A 24,187-nucleotide genomic window follows, 5' to 3' on the forward strand; every position below is an offset into this window, starting at 1 on the left:
GTAAAGTCAGTATTGTCAAGATGGCAATTCTCTTCAATTCGCTCTATACATTCATGCGATCCCTATCAAAATATTATCAGGATTTTTTGTAGAAATTGATAAGTTGATCATAAAATATATGTGGAAATGCAAAGGACCTAAAATAGTGAAAACAATTTTTTAAAAGAAGAACAAAGTGATGCAGCCACAGTACCTGATTTCAAAACTAACTATAGTGACAGTAATCAAGACAGAGTGATAATGCAAGTATGGACACATGGAGCAATGGAACAAAATCAAGAGTACAGACATAAATTTTTACTTCTAAAGTCAACTGATATATACAAGGTGCCAAGATATTTAATGAACAAAGAATAGTTTTTTTCATATATAGTACTGGGCCAATTGGATATCCACATGCAAAAATATACATAAATAAATAAGATGACAAACTACCAATTAAAAAATCTGCAAAAGACTTGAATAGACATTTCACCAAAGAAGACACATGAATGGCTAAAAAGCACATGAAAAGATGCTCAACATCATTACCTGTTAAGGAAATGCAAATCAAAACAATGAGATACCACTTCATGTCTACTAGGATGGTTATAATAAAAAAGACAGACAATAACAAGTGCTGGTGAGGATGTGGAGAAACCAGATCCCTTATCTATTTCTCATGAAAGTGTAAAAAGGTACAGCTTCTTTGCAAAAGAATTTGGCAGTTTCTTAAAAGAATTAAACATGAACTTCCTTTGCAACCTAGCAATTGCACTCCTAGATACCTACCCATAGAAATGAAAACATATGTCCATGCATACACTTCATAGCAGAATTATTCATATGGCCCCAAACTGTGAACAATCCAAATGTCTATCAAGTAGTGAATGGAGAAACAAAATATGGTATATCCAAACAATGGAATATTATTTAGCAATACAAATGAAGTACTATTGTTATATGCTACAACATGGATGAGCCTCAAAAACATGCTAAGTAATGCTAGTTTTGTTTTCAAGCCTTTAACTTCTGCAGATCTGTCAATAACTTTAGCAAAATTGATCTCCGCATATTTATGTTCAATAGTTAGTGCTACTAGATTTGTCAATCTATATTTGTTCCCAATCACTAGACAACATTTTGTAGTAATTTTAATTTTAAACAGTTTCTTTTACATGAAACAGCATACACACAAGTAGTTAAGAAAAGGCTGAAACATAAGGTTGAGTTTGACGTAAGGTTGAGTTTTTTCATAAAAATCATGCTTCATAAGGGATTTCAAATATCGTAATACTGTTCATGCCTTTGTTTCTTTGAGTAGCTAAGTAGCTTTTGGATGTCTCTACAGCTGAAACATTTTAAACACAAACAAAAATTCCAAGTAGTCTTGGAATGACCAATTGAAGTTCTGCTTCTTGAATTTCCAATTGAAGTTCTGCTTCTTCATCTTTATAACTGTTGTGCAGTCATTGTTTATTTTAAATATTCTGTTTTAACACAGGAATATGTGGTACCACAGGGGCTGGAGATGTGCATTATTCTTGAATGATTCTGAAACTTTCAGAACTTAAAAAGAACTCTTATAAGTGAGTCCACATGTGTCAGGGCCAAATATATAATTAGGAGTTCTTGGAATTAACTTTCTTATACACTATAATGTTTATCAGAGCACAAGTAACAAAAATGTGCTAATTTGAAGCATACATACATACATACACACATATATACATATGTAATTAAAACTCAGTGGTAGCCACAACCCTTGTTTAGAACTTGAGCCAATCAAATATTTGGGGGGAGAGAAGTATCTTACTAGTGACATTGTTCAGAACAGGTGACACCTGGTGATAAGAGGAAGCTGACTGGCTTTCAGTTAGTTTTGGTATTGTTTTTGAATTCCTCACAGACAGTACACCTCTTTAGTGCCTGGATGCTGGACAGAGAGCTCCCACCACTCTGACCTTGGAAAGCCACTGTGTTTCCCCTAATGGACTGTGAATTCTCTGAGGGCTAGAACTACTCCCATCCCCCTCTTCAATCTCTGTACCCTCAGCCTAGCACAACGCACGGCACACAGTGGATACCCAATGCATGTTTATCGAATAACTGAATGAAACAGTGTAGGATAGGAGTAGGGAGGCTTCAGATGCAGGTAGTCAGATTTGGTGGTGGCTAAAGGAAATGGAGAGGAAATCCACGGGACCTGACCACTGATCAGAGGTTGTGAATGTGCGTCTGTCAGTGTTGGAAGAGAGTGTTGCAGAGAGAAGAATCACAGATGCCCTGGAATTTTGTAGCCTGGAAGTAACAGAAAATCATGTGATTTTTAAACTCATATAGGGAATATAGGAGGTCCAGTGTTCCAGGGGACGGGACAAAAGGTGGAAATGACGACTTAGTTCAGTTTGGGCCATGCTGTTGAGGTACCAGCAGGTCAACCAGAGACAGTGTCTAGTAGACAGCTGAAAACACAGATTTTATATTTAATTTTTTGTTTAAATGATACAAGTGGCTTGTTAATAGTTTTCCATTGTCTTTTTCAATAGTGAACACTGCTTCAGCTACTTAATCCCTAAATAGGCTTTTGAGCAGAGCTGGGAACATAACTGTTACTTACACAAGATTGCAAACATCCTATTGACAAATTTTAGGAACACAACACACTTTTTCTTAATGGGGATTGCCTAAACTAGCTAGCATGCACCTGGGAAAGAAAATGCTAGTTGCCTTCTAATCCATTTCCCCCTTCTTCAATATTAATAGAACTTCAGACTTTTGGTTAGGCTGATATTCAGCTGTAATAAAGACTAAATTTCTCAGCTTCCCTTGCTACTAGATCTGGCCATGTGATTAAATCCTGGTGAATGAAATGTAAGCAAAAGTGATATGTGTGTTTTTAGGGAAATGTATTTAAGGAAAGAGGGCATGACCTTCTTCTCTCTTCTCTCTTCTGACTGACTGAAATTGGGATGTAATGGCTGGAGCTTGAGCAGCCATAAGGTAAGCTTTGGAATGGAGACCACACCCAGGAGTACCTGACACTTCAGAGGACCATCTTAGCTCTGAATTTCCTACCTTCACTTATAGCCAAACAGTATCCTAGTATACAGCCTTACAAAATAGTGTGAATTTACAGAGCACAAACAAGAGTCAATTAGGCAGGATTTCTTATAGTATGAAAGCTCACAACAGTGACACTTGTACATGGTCGTGCTAAGGTTTTACTATTGCTTATGCTCATTCATAATCTTTGATACAAAGAGCTAATGTGAGAAAAAGATTAAAGTATGACTACAATTTTACAAAAACTAAATAAAAAGCAATACATAGAAGAAAGATTAGGGACTTCTCTGGTGGCACAGTGGTTAAGAATCCACCTGCCAATGCAGGGGACACAGGTTTGAGCCCTAGTCCGGGAAGATCCTACATGCCACAGAACAGGTAAGCCCGTGCACCACAACTACTGAGCCTGCGTGCCACAACTACTGAAGCCCATGCACCTAGAGCCTGTGCTCTGCAACAAGAGAAGCCACCGCAATGAGAAGCTCGCACACTGCAATGAAGAGTAGCCCTGGCTTGCCGCAACTAGAGAAAGCCCGTGCGCAGCAACAAAGACCCAACGCAGCCAAAAATAAATAAATAAATAAATAAATAAATTTATTTTTTTAAAAAAAAGAAGAAGAAAGATTAGAACTGTATTTGCCTTGGGTGTTCAGGGGAGTCCCCTCGAGGTGAGATAAGCATGATTACGAGTCAATTATGCAAAGTAAATGAATGAATTGTGAATGAATAGATGGATGGATATGCCCAAGGTTTTAAGTTTTAAAAAGGTTTTAAATTTTGAAGAGTTTATGAGCATTCATAAACAAAGAGAGTGAACATAAACACAAAGCTTAAATGCTTCACAATTTAGAAATCAGAAGATTGGTTATTGAGTTCTGCAGTGTGAGTTGATGACAACTGAGAAAAAGATGGAGGGTAGAAGCGAGGGGTGCAGTGTAGAGGTTCTCTGAGGCCCAGACTAGCACTGGACCCTGACCAGCAGTAGGGTTGGTGGGATGGAGGTGAGAGTCAGGCCACTCTCCAAAAGAAGGATGCTGAGGAGAAGGAAGGAGGATCTAGGATCCTCTCCAGGAGTTAAATCCCAAGGAGGACTGATCAGTTCTCAACATTCTAAAATGATGGCTCACAAGGTGCTAACAAACTGGTTCTGAATCATCCTGTATACTGTCTTTTACTCTAGGAACCAAAAAAAGGTGTTTAGTGAGTGGTGGTGGGTGATGATAAGTAAGAAGATTCTCCAAGTCTAAATATCATGCAATTTTTCTTTAAAACTGTACAGATATTTAAGAAAAATTTAAAATTCTCTAGATTTAAATTTGCAATTTCTAGTAATACAACAGTAAATCATAGAGGAGTTCTACAGGGTCCAGATTCAAGTTAGCAGCAACTCAGGAAAAAAATGAAAAGGCAAGAGAAAGGAAGTTATATTCTTAGACTTAGATACTTTCTATTTCACTAAAAGTCAGTAAGAAAAACTTCAACAGTTCTAAAAAAGCTAAGTACATGTGTAGATACAGAACAAAATATGTAACTATTAAATGTAATTGGATCATATTTACATGTTGAATTATTTAGTATAGGGACTTAGGTATCAGGGCTGCTATTTTTTCTCATTTCCTACTTTCTTCATTCATTGAACAAATATTTATTGAGGGCATATTGTGTGCCAGGTACTATGACAGGATTATAATGATACAGCTATGAAATATGATGATATTATATATACAATATATCATATATACCCTATAATATGATACAATGATATAACAGGATTATAGTGATATAACTATTGGCAGAATTATAATGATGAACAAGACACAGCTCTCTGAACAATTTTATCTCTTAACCAGGGAAATGGTAAGTAAACAACAACTTCCACACAGTATGACACACACCATGATAGGTCTAAAGATAGGACATACCAAGAGTACAGAGGAGAGGCACTTCTCCCTGTCTTTTGGAGTTGTATAGAGGGAAGAAGCATATGCAAAGAGCTAGAGGAGAACGTTTGTGGAACTAGACATAGAGATATAGTTTGACTGGAGATTTTAAAATGTCAGCCATCAGTAATAGCATTTCTTGACATCTATTTGGATTTTAAAGTGGTTGCTTGACTAAATGCCACTAGACGATAGTACCTTTCTGGTCTTATACCCTAAAATAAAAATGATGAGTTGATGATGCCTCATATTTTCAGGGAATAGTTTCAGAGTGCAAGTTGGCAGTTTCATAGGAAAGATAGGAAAGGAAAAGTATAGCCAGAAATAGAAAAGCACACATAGTGACTTCTTTTTGAGAGCTTAAATCCTCTGAAAGATAATAAGGAATAATTATATTTTTCAGCATATGTTAATGTATTTCATTAGATGTGTGTAGGACAAACTATATCACTGTGTCTGTTATTCAAATAATAGAAAGAAAGGAATGCCATTAACTGTTCACAGTTTATCTCAGAAATCAAAGATATGTAAATTTACTTCCTATATTTTGTCAATATACCATCTTTCTAATTCTTACTCCTTCTGAAATAACAGCCAAATATCATTTAATAACAAGACAGTAAATTAGGAATGATAAATTTAAAAACAATTGTAGAGCTTAGGATTCAGAAGGTTCCAACGCAGACCCATATTTGGCAATGATAACATAAAGGTTAGTCAAAAGAACTTTTCTTAAAACAAATCAAAACCAAAAGTGAGACATGCAGTTGGGATGGGGGAGAGCAGGGCTGTTTTGTTTTGTTTTTTCATTTTTAGGATTAAAAGAGAAAAGTCCTGATGATGGAGTTTACGATGGTTGATGTTTTAGAAAGCACAGATCAGAAAGAATTTATGTCTTTTAAAGTAATAACAAGACTTATTTTCCCAAATTTAAACTGAATTCGTAACTCTGTGAATGTATTCCGATGTTAACTCTGAATTCAAATGTACTGTTGACCGACCTTTGAGAAGGGGTGTTACAGTACAAAAAGCATGGACTGCTGAACCAAACTGACCTAGATAGGAAACCCTGTCATGTCACTTGTCAGCTATGGGCTGTTGCCCAAATCATTAAATCTCCTTGGGTCAGTTTTCTTACACGTAAAACTGGAATACTTATTTCTGACTCAGGATTGTTGTAAACTTAAATGAGATAAATAGCTAATGTGCCTCATTAGACCAGGCACATTAGATATTGCCAGACCCTTAATAAACTTCTGCCAATTGAATTAATATTAAGCAAACAGGTTAGTGATATTCAATGTTAAATGAGATTTTGGACTCCATAGATAACTTTTTCCCAGTTTTAAATTTTCTTTTGTTTTATTTTTAGGATTAAATAAATTCATTTTTATTTAAAAATTTTTGTGTGGGGGTGCCAAAACCTGGGAATAAAAATTTTTAAAGAGAGAGAATTAGAAAATACAGTCAATGCTCTATCTTTTTCTTTTTTTTGGCTTAAACAACATAATTAATTTTCTCACAGTTCTGGCAGCTAGAAGTCCAACATCAAGGTGTTAGCAGGTTTGGTTTCTTCTGAGGTTTCTCTCCTTGGCTTGTAGATGGCCATCTTCTGCCTGTGTCTTCACATGGTCTTCCCTCTGTGTCCTAATCTCTTCTTACAAGTACGGCAGTCATATTGGATTAGGGCCCATTCTGGTGACATTTTAATTTAATTACCTCTTTAAAGACCCTATCTCCAAATACAGTCCCATTCTGAGGTACTGAAGGTTAGGACTTCGATACATGAACTTGGGGGGGATGAAATGGAGCCTATAACACCCCTCTACCCCGCCACCCCTGTTTTAACATCGGCCTTTTCCCATTTTAAGATAATTTTACTTAGTTTTGGGGAGGGTAAAACACTTAGTTAACTATTATATTTTAATGATCAAAAACAATTCTGTAAAATGAGCACACAGTGAATAGTCACTTTAATGTAGGGTCGCCGACTCTCTGGGCCTGGGGAGGGCATGCAGGTGGTCAGAGCCCAGTCAAAAGGGACTCGCTAGGACTGGGGGAAGGAGGCGGTCAGCTGGGAAAGAAGCTCCAGTCAGCGGGTGGCACGTCCAACTGCAGTCTATAAAAACGCATCTCGGGGCCAGTTTTACTTATGGTGACCGACTGACGTTCCTGTTCCTGATTACCAGCGAGCTAACTAACCCTGGTACAGGACTTCAGCTTAGACAACGCTTTGACAGGCTGTGTCTCTCTTAATCCTCTTGTCCCCGGACGAGGCTGGTGGAGATTTGTCAGCAGTAAATTGTTTACTCTGCACACATTCCAAAGAGGAAAATGGGCCCCTGCGCGGGAAAGAGACCCGCTCCCGGGACGGTTACTCAGCGACGACCTCACGAAACCCCGGGCTGCCAACTCGGCCGCTGCGCCCCTCCTCTGGACGCAGGCGCTGTAGCGGAGTTCTTCCGGCGAAATAGCTGTCCATCCCCCAGGCAGCTGCGTCAATGCTGCGCGCAGCGAGAGGCGGAGCCTCGGCCCTGCGACACTCGCCTGCGACTGCGCCTGCGCGGGTAGTCATGCTGTCAACCAGGCGCCTGGGCCTGGTCTTGCTACCGCTGAGGCGTGTCCGGAGGTGGCCAGGGTTCGGGACGTGTCCATTCCTGCGCTGCCTTGGGCAAGAGCCCTTCGAGAGACCCCGGTTATTGTGTTGCAAATTCTCGTCTAGAGACGCGCGAGATGAAGAAGGAGAGCGCGAGGCGGCACAGAGGAAAGCCCCAGACGCAGAGTCGCCTCCATTTCTCCCTCCGCTCGTCCGGGGACTTGGGACCAGATGTCTTTCGTCACTGGAAAGCCTCAGACCACCGACGCCGCGAAAGGAGTCATCCCCTCGAGAGCGCAAGGGCTCGAGTGAAGACCAGGGCCAGTCGGGTCCCGCACACCAAGGATCTGGGGGTCCCTCACTGCCCGCCTTGGCCCAGTCTGCCACCAAGGATGACGAACTTCACGTCTCCTCATCCTGGTCAGCTACCCGAGAGGTGCCTTTTCGGGCTGGGGAGCTGATTTTAGCTGAGACTGGGAAGAGAGAAACACAATTTAAAAAATTATTTAGGTTGAGCAATGCCGGACACTTAAATAGTAGCTGGGGGGCAGTCCCGTTCAGCGAGATCGTGGGGAAGTTCCCCGGCCAGATACTGAGGAGTTCCTCTGGTAAGCACTTCATGCTGAGGAGGCCAGCATTGGAAGACTATGTGTTACTGATGCAAAGAGGGCCTGCCATAACATGTCCTAAGGTAATGCGATGGGAGTTAGGTTCATTTGGTTCCACCAAGAGCAAAACGGATGCAGTACTACAGACATGATTAATGTACTTAGAGCACATCTCAGCACGTTTCAAGTTTTTATTGTTCTCACTTCTTTTTTTAACCAATGGCTATGACTTTTACATATTTTATGATTACTAAGTTTAGGAAGAAATAGCCAGATTTTAATTTTAACTTGGGAGCCTCGATTCTCTCATCTGTAAAGTGATTTACTATATAGAGTGATGTGGACTCACTAGGCAATAAGAATGTGTATTTATTCCCCATAATTCTTAAGTTTGCGAGTTCAGCATTCAAGAGAACGTTGAGGGCTTCCCTGGTGGCGCAGTGGTTGAGAGTCCGCCTGCTGATGCAGGGGACATGGGTTCGTGCCCCGGTCCGGGAAGATCCCACATGCCGCGGAGCGGCTAGTCCCGTGAGCCATGGCCGCTGAGCCTGCGCGTCCAGAGCCTGTGCTCCGCAACGGGAGAGGCCACAACACTGAGAGGCCCGCGTACCGCAAAAAAAAAAAAAAAGAGAACGTTGAACTCTTGGGGGAAATTTTTTAGTACCACTGTGGCGATATTTTAAGCATCATATTTAATCAGGCATGTTATTAGAGGTATATTTTGTCAACAATAGATATCTCACTATGCTTTTTAAAATTATATATATATATATATATATATATATATATATTTTTTTTTTTTTTTTTTTTTTTTTTTTTTTTTGCGGTACGCGGGCCTCTCACTGTTGTGGCCTCTCCCGTTGCTGAGCACAGGCTCCGGACGCGCAGGCTCAGCGGCCATGGCTCATGGGACTAGCCGCTCCGCGGCATGTGGGATCTTCCCGGACCGGGGCACGAACCCGTGTCCCCTGCATCAGCAGGCGGACTCTCAACCACTGCGCCACCAGGGAACCCCTAAATATATTTTAATTTTTATTTTATTTATTTTATTTTTGGCTGCGTTTGGTCTTTGCTGCTCACGGGCTTTCTCTGGTTGCGGCGAGTGGGGGCTACTCTTTGTCGTGGTGCGCGGGCTTCTCATTGCGGTGGCTTCTCTTGTTGCGGAACACGGGCTCTAGTAGTTGTGTCACGCGGGCTTAGTAGTTGTGGCGCATGGGCTTAGTTGCTCCGCGGCATGTGGGATCTTCCTGGACCAGGGCTCGAACCCGTGTCCCCTGCATTGGAAGGCGGATTCTTAACCACTGCGCCACTAGGGAAGCCTGCACTATTCTTTTCCCATTAGAAAAAAAATTTTTATATGAAAACAGCTAAAATTAGACACTAAACATAAAAGGAATATTATTTATAAGTAAATTACCTACCTAGTTCCTTGTTACAATCTTATGCTAATGATCCATTGCTAGTGGTTTATTTTAATCATTAGTCACAGTCACTGTCCTTGAGCAGAATGTTCCTTTGTAACAACTCCTCCTCCTAGTCCTAGATGAGGAATCATTCATTATTTCTTTAGTAAATACTCACCTACCTTATATATTCAGGGCACTATTTTAGGGAGGTGAAGTGGTGAACCACAGTCCTTGCTCTCAACATAGACTTTATGTCCTAGAGGAGGTGACAAGGAACAAACAAGTAAATGAAAGAATTCGATAATTTCAGGTAGTGCTAAGTGTCATGAAGACAAGTAGATTAACAATAACATTGTGTTGGGTAACCTGGGGGAGGAGAATACTTTATGTCAGGTGGTTAGAGAAGGTCTCTGAGGAGGTACATTTGATAAACTAATTAAGGAAGAGCCAGCCTTGCAAAGATCTAGGAGCAGATTGCTTGCAAAGGGAAGAGTATTGCCGAGTTCCTGCTGTGGGCCGAGTGGGTTAGGTGAGGGAGAGAATGGTATGAGATGGGCTGTGGTTGGAGATATGAGTATTTTATTCCATGTGCATTGGGTGACTGTTGGAAGGTTCTAAGTAGGTATTCAGTCTCTCTCTATATATTTTTAAAATAAATTTATTTATTTATTTTTGGCTGCTTTGCATCTTCACTGCTGCGCGTGGTCTTTCTCTAGTTAAAACGAGCGGGGGGGCTTCCCTGGTGGCGCAGTGGTTGAGAGTCCACCTGCCGATGCAGGGGACACGGGTTCGTGCCCCGGTCCGGGAAGATCCCACATGCCGCAGAGCGGCTGGGCCCATTAGCCATGGCCTCTGAGCCTGTGCGTCCGGAGCCTGTGCTCCGCAATGGGAGAGGCTACAACAGTGAGAGGCCCACGTACCGCAAAAAAACAAAACAAAACAAAACGAGCGGGGGCTACCCTTCGTTGCACTGCTAGGGCTTCTCATTGCGGCAGCTTCTCTTGTTGTGGAGCACGGGCTCTAGGCGCGCGGGCTTCAGTAGTTGTGGCTTGCGGGCTCTAGAGCGCAGGCTCAGTAGTTGTGGCGCACGGGCTTAGTTGCTCTACAGCATGTGGGATCTTCCGGGACCAGGGCTCGAACGCCACGTCCCCTGCATTGGCAGGAGGATTCTTCTTTCTTTCTTTCTTTTTTTTTTTTTTTTGGTGGTATGCGGGGGCCTCTCACTGTTGTGGCCTCTCCCGTTGCGGAGCACAGGCTCCGGACGCTCAGGCTCAATGGCCATGGCTCATGGGCCCAGCCGCTCCGCGGCATGCGGGATCCTCCCGGACCGGGGCACGAACCCGTGTCCCCTGCATCAGCAGGCGGACTCTCAACCACTGCACCACCAGGGAAGCCCTGGCAGGAGGATTCTTAACCACTGCGCCACCAGGGAAGTCCCTGCACTGACTTTTGAAAGCTGGTCTCCTCCGTAGAATTATGTAGTTTTATCTTAATATTAAAAGTTGGTCTGAGGGAGCAATTTTTAATAAACTTCCTAACAGTTACGCGTAAAGTGTGAACATTTCACAGGGGTCAATATCAAGCACTTTTAGGTTTGGAGTAGAAGTATAAATGGCAACACTCCCTAAATTTTTATTTTTATTTTATTTTTATTTATTTATTTATTTAGGCCACACCTGTGGCTTGCGGGATTTTAGTTCCCCAACCAGGGTTTGAACCTGGGACCATGGCAGTGCAAGTGCCAAGTCCTAACCACTGGACCGCCAGGAAATTCCCAACACTCCCTAAATTTTTAAGTTAATCTTTTCTGCTGATTTGCATGTTTGGAATACTTATATAAGGACCATTGGAGAGTAGAAATTGTTGCCACTTAAGACTAAAGTGCAGCCCACTTATTAAAACCTTCTGCTGAGGATTAGGTTTATATTGTTGAATTAGTTAGGAAAGAGATTAAAATTCCTGCCAAGGGAAAAAAAGGAAAAAGTCTGAAAAGATTGTTTGAAAGCCTAAAGTTTTAAAATGTATAGAAAACTCAATAGTAGAGTGATATTTCATAACTTCAGAGGAGTCTCCCATTAGCTTCAAATCCCTTTTGGAAAGAGGCAAGGAAATGAATAAATGCTATTCCCACCCCAGTTTTGGACTGAAATCGCTAGGATATGTGAAGTGGGCTCCCACCTCATTCCATGAAGACCAGGTAACCCGAATGGCAGGAAGCAAAAGTTAAAGTGTGCTAAAGTTTTTAAAAAATTTTATAATTCTAGTCTTATATGAAAGAGCCAAGGAAATAGAACTGCCTTCTCCAGGGCATTTCACTGAAATGGCTACTGGAGCTGCCTCCCACTCCTGTGTGAAGTTATCTGTGCCCCCTCCCACCTCTACTCCTACGTTCCTGGCAGATGGGAGAGGATATGTATGTCTGAAAGACTTTGAATTTGTTAATGAAACTCTTTGACTAATACACCTTAAGAATTATGTGTCTAAGTATAATTTGGTTCAAGCCTTAGTCCATCATTTCAGAAAATACATTTTGGCTTTTAATTAGATAACTGTACCTGTTAAATAGTTTCTTATGCAGCCAAACCTATATTTAATACAACTTTGTTGTGACTCAACAGAGGATCCTAGAAATCCTCCTGTTTCTTTTAGAATTTTCACAGCAGCTTTTGCCAGAGAAGGAAAAGATAGTAAAACCTTACCAGATGTGCTGCTTATTAGCAACTTCGAAAGGTTTGTTATTGGGGGGATGTTGAAATAAATGCTAACATTTAAATTTTTCTCTCTCTATAGCATTTGTACTATACAGTGAAATGATCAACAGCGTTGTTAGATGTTTGGGAGTTCAACATCAGTTCTACCCCTGACTTGCCCACTTGATTCCTGGCTGTGTGACCTTGGGCAAATTACTTTTTTGATTTCTCATCCTTATAATGGGGATGGTGATACTTTTCTCATATTATTATTCTGATGAAACAAGATAATGTTTGAAAGCAGTTTGCATAGTTAACAGAAGCCTGGCACCCGGTGAAGTTTCAATAAACAGCTATTACTACTATCATCCATGATATTCCCGTTAACAAAACAATTCTTTAGTTATAAAGTTTGGCAAATGAGTCCTCCTGTCTATTCCTGGTATCCTAATTCTAAATGAGCATTCATCATTTCATGCAGAGATTATATAATAACTTCCTAACTGGTCTTTATACCTCTAATTTTTTTCTATTCTAGTACATCCTGTATTCGTCTCACAGATTAATCTTTATAAAATGCCATTAATATTACCTCAGTGACATGCCCCAGTTACTTACCAGGTTAAGTTCAGATGCGTTAGCATGGATTCAGGTCTCTCCTTACCGCTCCTCCTGAGATGGGCAAACTGTGTTTATTACTCTACCTCTTTTTTGTTTAAAACTGTTTCTACTTTGTGACTGTTTCCTTAAATTCTCTATGTCTTTAAGCTAGGGCAGTCTGCTGATTTCTCCTTTCTCTGAGCTCCTATTCTTACTTATTTTCTGTAATTTCAATATTATACTGAAGTGCTTCTGTATTTGCTACCTGATTCTTGAATCTCTCATTTCATCAAGTAAAATATAAACTTTTGGTAGGCAGGGCCAGAGTTTAATCCTTTTTTTTTTTTTTCACTTCTTTTCTCCAAGCCCAACATAGTGTTTGTAAGCCTAGGTGCTTAGTACATATTTATTGGTCACAGAGTCACCCATGCTGTATTTCAATCATAGGATATGAATATGATACTGTTGATGATGAATATCCACCCAGGTGATACTGTTTTGGAAGCTGGCTCGGGCTCTGGTGGAATGAGCTTGTTTTTATCCAAAGCAGGTAAGAGATTGGGATAAATGAGTTGAAGTTAGATGACAAAACATTCAATCTGTTCATAATAACGGGAAGTTAAATAGATACATATGTTTCAGAAAATATTCACATAACTTTGTGATAGAGAGCATTCTCCTTGAAATCAAATGTAAGCAACTGTTTTTCTTTCTATTTTGTACATTCATTCAAGTCATTCTCTGTCTAACCCTCTCTCTGTTTGCTTTCTGTTGTTCCCTCCACGCTTTTTTTTTAACTAAATTTTTTTTAGAACATAACATAGCTACAGAAAAGTACACAGATCATAAGTGTATACCTCAGTGAATTTTTATATCGTGACCACACTCATGTAGTTATTACCCAGATCAAGACAGGGAATGTTATTGTACCACTGAAACCTCCTCAAATCCCTTCTCAGTCCTTATCCTACCCAAAGGTAGAAGGTAGCCACCACTCTGACTTTTATCACCATTGATTAGTTTTGCCTGTTTTGAATCTTACGTAAAAGGAATCCTGTAGTATTGTACTCTTTTGAATCTGGTTGTTTTCATTCAACATTCTGTTTGTGAGATTCAGCCATTGCATGTAGCAATGGTTATTTCATTTTAGTTGCTATTTTTGTAAGTAAAGCACAGTTGATCCATTCTGCTGTTGATGGGCATTTGAGTTGAACATTGTGAATAGTGCTTCTCTGAACATTCTTGTACTTGTCTTTTGTGCACACACATACATGTTTTTGTTGATAATAGTGCCAAGTGAATACTCAGTATGAGAGAATATAGAAGGAGAAGGATTGTCAGCTGCTGGAGAAGAATCATATACTATCAGGGGCAAAGAATTATTTTTGCTGTTCATGAATAAATCAATACGTAATATAGAACTATTAAGTTAAAGCTAGATCATGAAGAACTTTCCTGTCTTTTAGAAAGTCTCTAAATATTGTCAGTTGGTAAAAGTACTGCTTGAAGGTAGCACCTAATCAAAAATCAAGAGGTATATAGTAAACATAAATATCTGTTCATGTTCCCACCACTTGATTTCTGGTTACTGTTATTGTAGTTGATTATTGCTCCCTTTGACCACTTAATTCCTCGGATTGTAAGGATTGCTTTGGCTTGTTTGGCTGCCTCTGCAGTGTTCCCTTTCTCACCTAATAATAGACAGCATTCTCTTTTGGTAGATTTGTTTTTTAATCATTCATGTTGGTTTTATTAGTGCATTCTTTTTTAGCTAATAAACATTGTTAGAGCAGTTGTAGGTGTATGTGGATAGATTTTATAAAGATTACAGATAGACATATACTGAATTAAACTTACACCTTTCGTTTTTTGACCTAATGTCATCACATACAAACATAATCCAACTTATACTGGGTCAGGAAATTCATTTTGGGCTCCTCACATCTTTGTTGGACTCTTTTCTGTGCATAGTTAAAGGCAGCCATTTCTTCACAATCTGTGACAGATTCCTAAATGCATTTGACAAAGTGAATTTATAAAAAATTTGTGAAACGAGAAGAATGTTTATATTTCTAATATCTATAGTGTTGGAGGAGTGTCATGGCATAAATAATCCCAAACTATGAGTGATAAGAAACTATTGCTGTTTATCTTCAGGATGGATTTATTTTCACCATACTTTTCTAAGTGTTTAGCTTATGCTACTATTAACATTAATTTTTTTTTTTTTTTTTTTTTGCGGTATGCGGGCCTCTCACTGTTGTGGCCTCTCCTGTTGCGGAGCACAGGCTCCGGACGCGCAGGCTCAGCGGCCATGGCTCACGGGCCCAGCCACTCCGCGGCATGTGGGATCTTCCTGGACCGGGGCACGAACCCGCGTCCCCTGCATTGGCAGGCGGGCTCTCAACCACTGCGCCACCAGGGAAGCCCTAACATTAATTTTTATCCCTTGAGAACATGATGACTTACAGCTGGACTTACATTTTAAAGAGACATGCTGCAATTTAAACTCTTCATTTTAACTATAGACTGATTGATCTGGGACAGCCTCCAAATGGTATCAAATAACCTCATATAGAGGTGGGTAGAAAATGAATTGCCGTAAGTTAAAATGTAGTAGTTTTCTGTGAAACTGCAGTATTACTATGATAAATAGTTTGAAAGTTTTTCAGACACACACAAAAATACAAGTACTGGGGCTTCCCTGAGGGCGCAGTGGTTGAGAATCTGCCTGCCAATGCAGGGGACATGGGTTCGAGCCCTGGGCTGGGAAGATCCCACATGCCACGGAGCAACTAAGCCTGTGCGCCACAACTACTGAGCCTGTGCTCTAGAGCCCACGAGCCACAACTACTGAGCCCACATGCCACAACTACTGAAGACTGTGCACCTAGAGCCCATGCTCCACAACAAGAGAAGCCTGAGCACCGCAACGAAGACCCAACATAGCCAAAAATAAATAAATAAATTAATTAAATTAAAAAAAAAACAAGTAGCTTTTAAGTATCTGAAAGGCCTAACTTCATCCATAGCAAAAGACATGCAAATTAACACTACAATGATAAACTATATGCAATTTTTAGATTGATACAGATAAAAAGTTTGACAACTCTTTGTTGGAGAGAATATGGAGAAATAGGCACTCTAATACATTGTTGGTCGAGTGTAAATTGGTATCGTTTTTTTGGAGGACAATTTGGTAATTTTCAAAATAAAAATATTCACATATCCCTTGAGTCAGCAATTCCATTTTTAGGACTTTATCCTATAGATATACTGGCTCATGTGTACAAAGACTTAGGCAAAATAATTTTTATTGCAATATTGTTTGTTATAGCATAAGACTAGAAACAAGCTAAATGTTCATCGATAGGTGACTGGTTAAATAAACTATGGCATAGTCATACAATGGAACATAATAGCTGTTTAAAAAAATGCAGTAGATCATTAATCACTGAAATGGCATTGGTAAATAAGAAGGAAGGTACAGGACAGTATATATGATAGGTAACAACGTGTGTTAAAAACAGAGAAAGATACTTGCACACTTGTACTAAAGGCAGCGACTATCTCGGGAAGGGTAAATAACTATGGTGGAATGATTGTCTCTGATGAGGGAGATTGATTGGGTATTTGGGATAGGGTAGAGACTTTTGTAACCTTGAACTATTTGCATTATTTTTTCACATCCATGTAATACCTTTGCAAAATAAAATTTTGACATTCTTTATGTACTGATTAATACTGTGTAATGTCATAATTTTTTTTAAATTAAGTTGGATCACAAGGACGAGTCATAAGTTTTGAAATTAGAAAAGACCACCATGAACTGGCTAAGAAGAATTACAAACACTGGCGTGATTCATGGAAAATGAGTCATGTAGAAGAGTGGCCAGACAACGTGGATTTTATTCATAAGGATATTTTAGGAGCAACTGAAGATGTAAAATCTTTAACATTTGATGCGGTAAGTTTTCTAAAATGAGCCCTATGATATTATCTAATACTGAGTACAAAGAAAACAAGGACCACGCTTCTTTTATATGGAAAAGGATCTTCCTTCATTATTTGCCCCATTTCTATCTCTAAGAGTGGGAGGAATATTTTCCTTTAATATCATGGTGGGATTTAGAGCAGAGAGATATACTGAATTAGGTGCCAAAGTTGTTAATAAATGTGGGGTAATGATGAAATACTAGGAGGAGTAGTTGAGCATCATGAACTTCAACGTTTCTAGGATAAAGGAATAATAATTTGGAAGCAGCATTGGGAGCATACTGAGCCCCGCACCTGACCTCATATTGTGAGATTTGGAGGAATAAATAGCCTTCATTTTTGAGGGAAGAGGCAAGAGGCATCTTTAGACAGTTAAAGTCAGGATGTAGAGGAGTGTTAATTAAAGATGTTGAGGATAGAGGCATATTTATTGTGAACAAAGCTCCAGAAAGTGGAGTGGAGGGATTTGTGAGGAGGTGGAGGAGTGGGAGGTTGAGTTAGGGGAGGAGAAGCAGAGTAGTATGAAGGTAAAAGGATAGATGACGAGAGAATGCTATTTTAAGCTGTGAACAGTGATGGTGGAGATGTGGGCCATAGTGCTATTAGATGACCTCAAAGTTTCACAATAATAGTTTAAGTTGCCTTATCCTTGGTGATGCCATTATCAGTTCATGGCTTGACGCTATGGACTGAGGTCTGGGTAAGAAGTCTTCTTTGCTTTTCTTTCTTTTTTTAAAAAATAAATTTATTTATTTTATTTTATTTATTTATTTTTGGCTGTGTTGGGTCTTCGTTGCTGCGTGCGGGCTTTCTCTAGTTGCAGGGAGCAGGGGCTACTCTTCATTGCATTGCACGGGCTTCTCATTGTGGTGGCTTCTCTTGTTGCGGAGCATGGGCTCTGGGTGCGTGGGCTTCAGTAGTTGTAGCACACGAGCTCAGTAGTTGTGGCTCATGGGCTCTAGAGCACAGGCTCAGTAGTTGTGATGCATGGGCTTGTTGCTCCACGGTATGTGGGATCTTCTGGACTAGCGCTCGAACCCGTGTCCCCTGCATTGGCAGGTGGATTCTTAACCACTGTGCCACCAGGGAAGTCCCTTCTTCACTTTTCTTAATTGGCTTTTGGAAACTTAGATTATTTTAGGAACTTTATAAGGGAAACTAGGTGAGAAATAAAGTAAAGTTCAAAGAGGTGATATTTATCAGGACTGGTTCCCATCTCTAATAAAACTAAAGCCAATAGCTACAGTGGCACAGCTTCCTGGACACAAGGACCACAGTTTGTTTGGTTTTTTTTCTCATCCTTGTTTGGCTTGCATATTATATAGCTCAATAAGGGCAGAAAGAGGACTTGTTCTATGTAGGCCATCCATAGGAATGTCACAGATACGTGGGAGTTTAATTGGTCATCAGAATTTTGCTTGATGAGCATGAAACACAACAAAGGATTTTAATAGTATTGTTACAGCCTTGTGGAAACCTGCTGAAACATCCATCCCTGTTCCAAAGGAAAGAATACTCCTTACTAGATTTTTTCAATTGAATCTCTCTTGAATAATAGTGTCAGATGAATACTCAGAGCATATAGAAGGAGGAGAACTGTCAGCTTCTGGGGAAGAGTCATATACTATTGGGGCAAAGAATTATAGTTGGTGTTCATAAATAAATTACTCATAATATAGAATTATTAAGTTAAAGTTAGATCATGAAGAATTTTCCTTTCTTTAAGAAAGTCTCTAAAAATTGTCAGTTGGTGAAAGTCCTGCTTGAAGGTAGCACTTAAGGAAGGGTAAGCTGTGACAAAGCGAGAGAGAGGCATGGACATATATTGATGAGTTCTTAAGTAGGGGAGTAGAATGTCCAGATTCCTGTTTCAGAATAATTCTGGTGAAAGAAGGGAATTTACGTAGTCTTTGTAGAAAGCTATTGTAATGTTTCTACAAGATATTATGAGGTCCTGACCTAAAGCATTAGCAGTAGGATGAATTTGAGAAATACTAAGAGGTAGATTTGTAGGACTGGATAATTTTAATCCAAATAAAAGCATCAAAACCCCACAGATTCTCAAAAGAGAATTCAAGGTGACTCTAATTCAAATAGTGACTCTAAGTTCCTGATTTGAGTGGCTAATGAATGGTAATGTTGTTAGCTGAGCCATGGAGCTTTGGATTGGCAGCCTTCTTGGTAGTCTTATTTTTGGTCCTTGTTGATAATATACTAAAACTACAGTCACAGAAACCAATTTATGTCCACACTGTTGGCCCTTTGATTAGTCATTGAGATCTTTACTTGGATATCTAATAGGCATCTTTTTTTTAAGTATTTATTTATGCATTCATTCATTTATTTATGGCTGCATTGGGTCCCTTTTGCTGCATGTCGACTTTCCCCACCTGTGGCGAGTGGGGGCCACTCCTCGCTGCGCTGCATGGGCCTCCCATCACGGTGGCTTCTCCCATTACGGAGCACGGGCTCCAGGCGCGTGGGCCTCAGCAGCTGTGGCGAGCGGGCTTAGTTGCTCCCAGCAGCTGTGGTGCACGGGTTTCAGTAGTTGTGGCTCACGGGCTTAGTTGCTCTGCAGCATGTGGGATCCTCCCAGACCAGGGATTGAACCCGTGTCCCCCGCACTGGCAGGCGGATTCTCAACCACTGTGCCACCAGGGAAGCCCTAATAGGCATCTTAAACTTGTGTCCAAATCTTGAATTCTTGAATATTTCTCCCCAAGCTTATTCTTCCCATTGTCTTAAATCATTTTCCTCAATAGTAAATGACATCTCCATTCTTTCAGTAGCTTAGGATAAAAACATTGGATTCATTCTCACTTCTTTCTCTCACATCTGACAGCCAATTCTAATTCTAATTGGCTCTGTGTTCTCATCACATCCAATGCTATTTGCTATTGCAAGTCACCATCATCTTTCCTTGCCCAGGTCAGAATGTACTTAATGCCACTGAATTGTACACTTGAAATGGCAACTTTTATGTTATGTTTATCACATTCAAAAAAGTTTAAAAAGTCAGACCATGTCTCAAACTCTTCAGTGACTTTTCTCTTCCTGAGTATAGTTAAAGTCTGTAAGATTCTGCATAATCTGTCCCTCCCCATCCCCACCACATCCCCACCATCTGAGAACTCTTCTCTTACCACTTTCCCCCTTTTGTCTCCACTGCAGCGACTGTGGCCTTCTCAGACTCACCAAGTATCCTACAGCCTCAGAGCATTTGTATTTGCTGTTCTCTGCACCTGGAACACACTTCCCCCCTCAATTTCCACAGGGTTACCTTAATCATTTTCTTTAGGTATCTTCACTGACCAGCCTATGTATAAAATAGTACTTCCTTCCCCTGCCCTGTCATTCTATCCTTCATGTCCTCCTTTATAATCCTGTAGTTCTTCATGTCACTCATTACCCTCTGAATTACATATTTATTAGATTTTTGTTTACTGCCTATTCCTTAATTAGAATATAAGTTCCTATGAACAAAATAGAATATAAGCTCCCATTATATTTTTACCACTTAGCAAAATACTTGGCACATGGTAGATGCTCAGTAAATATTTGGTGAATAAATTAATAATGAATGATGACCCATTATTACTGGTTTTTTTAAAACACATGAACAGAATAATTTCTAATTTAGTAAATATTATGATGTGCCAACTACATTAGATTTCTAGAGCTATCTATCAGTAAGTCACTTTATTTTCTATTTGACTGTATTTTTGTTTTCAGTTAATTTTTTTGTAATTTCATTTACTCTTTGCATTCATTCGACATCTTTTGAGTACAGCCCTGTATTCTGCAACTGAATGAAGAGTAAAGAAATAAGGGACATGATTCTTGAATTTTAGAATCTCTAAAATTAATATTCAAAACTTTTGAACATAAAAATACATATTTGAGATAATGTGAATTTCTATTGCCAAAAGCTGAACTAAAGCATTGAAACTTTACACATACAGTTGACCTTTGAACAACATGGGGTTTAGGGGCAGCACTCCTACGTGCAGTCAAAAATCTGAGTATAACTTATAGTCGTCCCTCCCTATCCGTGGTTCCAACATATCCAAGGTTCCACACCTTCAGATTCAACCAACCGCAGATTGTGTAGTACTGCAGTGTTTACTATTGAAAAAAATCCTTGCGTTAAGTGGACCTGTGCAGTTCAAACCCATGTTGTTCAAGGGGCAACTGTGTGTGTGTGCATGTGTGTGTGTATGTAGGTATGTGTATAAAATATAGCTGAAGATTCCTGTATTATCGACATTGCCAAGTACAAGATATACCATTACAATTTTTATGTAGTCAAGTACTATGACAAATTGTATAATTGTAAGTATGCCTTTTTGAGAGGGGTAAAATGACAGTCATTAGTATTACATTCTAAAAAATGAAATACTTTAACTGGGTAATTGCTTTCCCAAAGTGTATCATTTCACCTCAATAAGAAAAGAAAACACATGCTTTATTTAAACAAAACTCAGTCTGATTCTCTTTCCCTCACTACAGGTAGCTTTGGATATGTTGAATCCTCAAGTTGCTTTGCCTGTTTTGTACCCAAATCTTAAACAGGGTGGTGTATGTGCTGTATATCTAGCAAAGTGAGTAATGTGACTTTTTGGTAATGTTATTTTAAACACAGTTTCGTTTTAAGTACTAGGCTAAAGTGTTCATTTTGTAACTGAGTTAAGTGTATATATTATCTCGTAAAACTGTTATGAAGGGCTTCCATGGTGGCACAGTGGTTAAGAATCTGCCTGCCAATGCAAGGGACACGGGTTCAAGCCCTGGTCTGGGAAGATCCCACATGCTGTGGAGCAACTAAGCCCATGTGCCACAACAAGAGAAGCCACCACAATGAGAAGCCCGCGCACTGCAACGAAGAGTAGCCCCCTCTCGCCACAACTAGAGAAAGCCTGCATGCAGCAGTGAAGACCCAATGCAGCCCAAAATAAATAAATAAATATTTTAAAAAGTCGAAAAAAAACCCTGTTATGAAACAGCATATGTCCCAAATTCAGTTATATTGCTGTTTAAATCATCCTTTACATAAATGGTAGTATAAGATGCATATTTCTTCTGATAATTTAGAAGAAAAGTTTTTAAAAGTGTAATGTGAACAATGATATAGTCTCTTTATTGTTGTTTTTTTTTTTTTTTTTTTTTTTTTTGCGGTACGCGGGCCTCTCACTGTTGTGGACTCTCCCGTTGCGGAGCACAGGCTCTGGACGCTCAGGCCCAGCGGCCATGGCTCACGGGCCCAGCCGCTCCGCAGCATGTGGGATCCTCCCAGACCGGGGCACGAACCCGCATCCCCTGCATCGGCAGGCGGACTCTCAACCACTGCGCCACCAGGGAAGCCCTCTTTATTGTTTTTATTTAGTATTCTCCTCTTATGTGCCCTAACTTGCATTTTTACATTTTTCCCTTTTGATTTAAGCATAGCATTTAAATTGGGGTAAGAGGTATAGTGAACTTAAATATAAAGTTATTGTTGTAGTAGAAATTTAAACTGTATTTTTCACTTTTTTGAAAGCATCACACAGGTTATTGAACTTTTAGATGGAATTCGCATCTGTGAACTTGCCCTCTCATGTGAAAAGATAAGTGAAGTTATTGTCAGAGATTGGTTGGTTTGCCTTGCAAAACAGAAAAATGGAATTCTGCCTCAAAAAGTGGAACCTAAAATCAACAGAGATTTACAATTACATTCTCAAAAGAAAATTAGAATTGAAGGTGAGATGTCTCAAGAAGATGACCATGGTGAGCTTCAGTTTTATTTTATGCATGTGTTTGCAACAATAAACGGAGAATACATTCCTGAATGTATTGGGCAATACATTATAAAAATATTTCTCAGGGATTTATTATGTTTTTCCTATAGAAATTGAAATGTGGTATTTATTCTGTTAAATTAAAATCTTTTAAGAGACAGAATCATGACATCTCCTGCCTTTTATGTAAAACTGATACCTTTGAAGAACTGAACTTCGTATAATATTCATATTTTACTTGTGACAAAGGGATTGGCTTATGAAATACTTTAAATACACTAAAGAATGTTTTAAATTTAGATCAGTGATTATCACTGAAGGGAAAGAATTTAATAGGACCCGATATGCAAATAGCTAATATTCCAAAAAGCAACTTCTAGGAGTTTTTCAAAGAACTAAATTTAGGTCCTTGTTGTATGTACACATTACTTAGGCCATAAACAAGTTTTCAGACATCCATTGATTTATGATATGGGCTTATCCATTTGGTTATAAAGCCATATATAGGTTTATCATGTCATCCTTGACAAGTTGTTTCTGTAAGATAACTGTCAGAATAGCTCCAAGACAAATGCTAAAAAAAAAAAAAGTCTGAGAGAAAAAAACTTACAGGACAAGGACAGTAATTTGTTTTTTAACAGTTTTGTGAACAAATTATAAAATATTTTATGTAGCTTACAATACATATTTTGTCCTATAACAGAAGAATCACATTCTGATTTTCCCTATGGATCATTTCCCTATATTGCTAGACCTATACACTGGCAAACTGGTCATACAGGTAAGTTTTTCATGCTATATTATATGGTGTTTTCTTCTCATAATTGCAATGCCCTTACCTTTTCCTCCCTTCAAATTAGCTTTTCTTGTCAAGTTGAGGAAGTGCAAACCACAACTTAACTGAGTACCTCAGATGACAACTGATTTGAAGATGTGAAGAAAAATATCAAAATAGAACTTTGTATTGCAAATCACTACTTTCATAGATTGGTATTTTTAGCTACTACTATAATTTGTATAACTTTTACATGTAATTTTGAAAAGTAACAAAAGCTAGAGAAAGATGTGTAACATTTTGAAACTGCTTAAATGTCCCATTTTGACACTTGTCTTGCAGTTAGTTTGACATTTTGTAGTTAATGATTCCAAGTTTGTTTAGTTGAGCCATCTCATTCTTCACTTCCTGTAAACCATTCCATAGATTTGTCTTTCTTCATGAAATTAGTTTTCTTTTCTTTGTTTGATTGATGGTCATTGGCTACCAAAATAAAATATGCATTTTGAGATAAATTTTAGGTATCTGTGTATTTTAAGTACATATTTTAATGGCTTGTATGTGTCTTAGAAAATAACAAATCTAGGCTATAGTAAATAATAGGAGGAAGACTGATAAGAATAACTATCCTAAAAATTGTAACAAAAGATGTAGCAGGGCTTCCCTGGTGGCGCAGTGGTTGAGAGTCCGCCTGCCGATGCAGGGGACACGGGTTCGTGCCCCGGTCTGGGAGGATCCCACATGCTGCAGAGCGGCT

The 24,187-nt window shown here is 39.3% G+C and overlaps 2 protein-coding genes across 5 annotated transcripts in view; one reads left to right on the plus strand and one right to left on the minus strand.

Moving 5' to 3' along the window:
* The first annotated feature begins 7,537 nt into the window (after positions 1 to 7,537).
* Positions 7,538 to 23,824, plus strand: TRMT61B (tRNA methyltransferase 61B). 4 transcript variants are annotated; one of them, XM_081254059.1, is made up of 7 exons: positions 7,538 to 8,272; positions 13,333 to 13,435; positions 16,662 to 16,852; positions 21,391 to 21,482; positions 22,418 to 22,644; positions 23,359 to 23,436; positions 23,516 to 23,824. In XM_081254059.1, the coding sequence occupies exons 1-7, from the start codon at positions 7,559 to 7,561 to the stop codon at positions 23,557 to 23,559; spliced, it is 1,449 nt and encodes a 482-aa protein (XP_081110185.1). In that variant the 5' UTR covers positions 7,538 to 7,558; the 3' UTR covers positions 23,560 to 23,824. The 4 variants fall into 4 exon arrangements, with proteins under 4 accessions (XP_081110185.1, XP_081110184.1, XP_081110182.1 ...); XM_081254058.1 differs by having other exon boundaries at positions 7,555 to 8,272; positions 22,418 to 22,617; positions 23,516 to 23,640; XM_081254056.1 differs by having other exon boundaries at positions 7,555 to 8,272; positions 23,359 to 23,562.
* SPDYA (speedy/RINGO cell cycle regulator family member A) overlaps positions 23,824 to 24,187 on the minus strand; it is a 31,875-nt gene continuing 31,511 nt past the window's right edge. Inside the window, exon 6 of the mRNA XM_081254060.1 lies at positions 23,824 to 23,913. Within this exon, the coding sequence (XP_081110186.1) occupies positions 23,825 to 23,913 (89 nt within the window). The 3' untranslated portion in view covers position 23,824. The remainder of the gene's footprint in view (positions 23,914 to 24,187) is intronic.

This window comes from Mesoplodon bidens (assembly GCF_964165515.1).
Source record: "Mesoplodon bidens genome assembly, chromosome: 14".
NCBI classification, from domain to species: domain Eukaryota; kingdom Metazoa; phylum Chordata; class Mammalia; order Artiodactyla; family Ziphiidae; genus Mesoplodon; species Mesoplodon bidens.

Coding starts and splice junctions, on each gene's coding strand:
- TRMT61B (XM_081254056.1), top strand. CDS start 7,559: ATGCTGTCAACCAGGCGCCTGGGCCTGGTCTTGCTACCGCTGAGGCGT. Junction 13,436..16,661: donor CTTGTTTTTATCCAAAGCAG/GTAAGAGATTGG, acceptor TTTTAAATTAAG/TTGGATCACAAGGACGAGTC. Junction 16,853..21,390: donor AATCTTTAACATTTGATGCG/GTAAGTTTTCTA, acceptor CCCTCACTACAG/GTAGCTTTGGATATGTTGAA.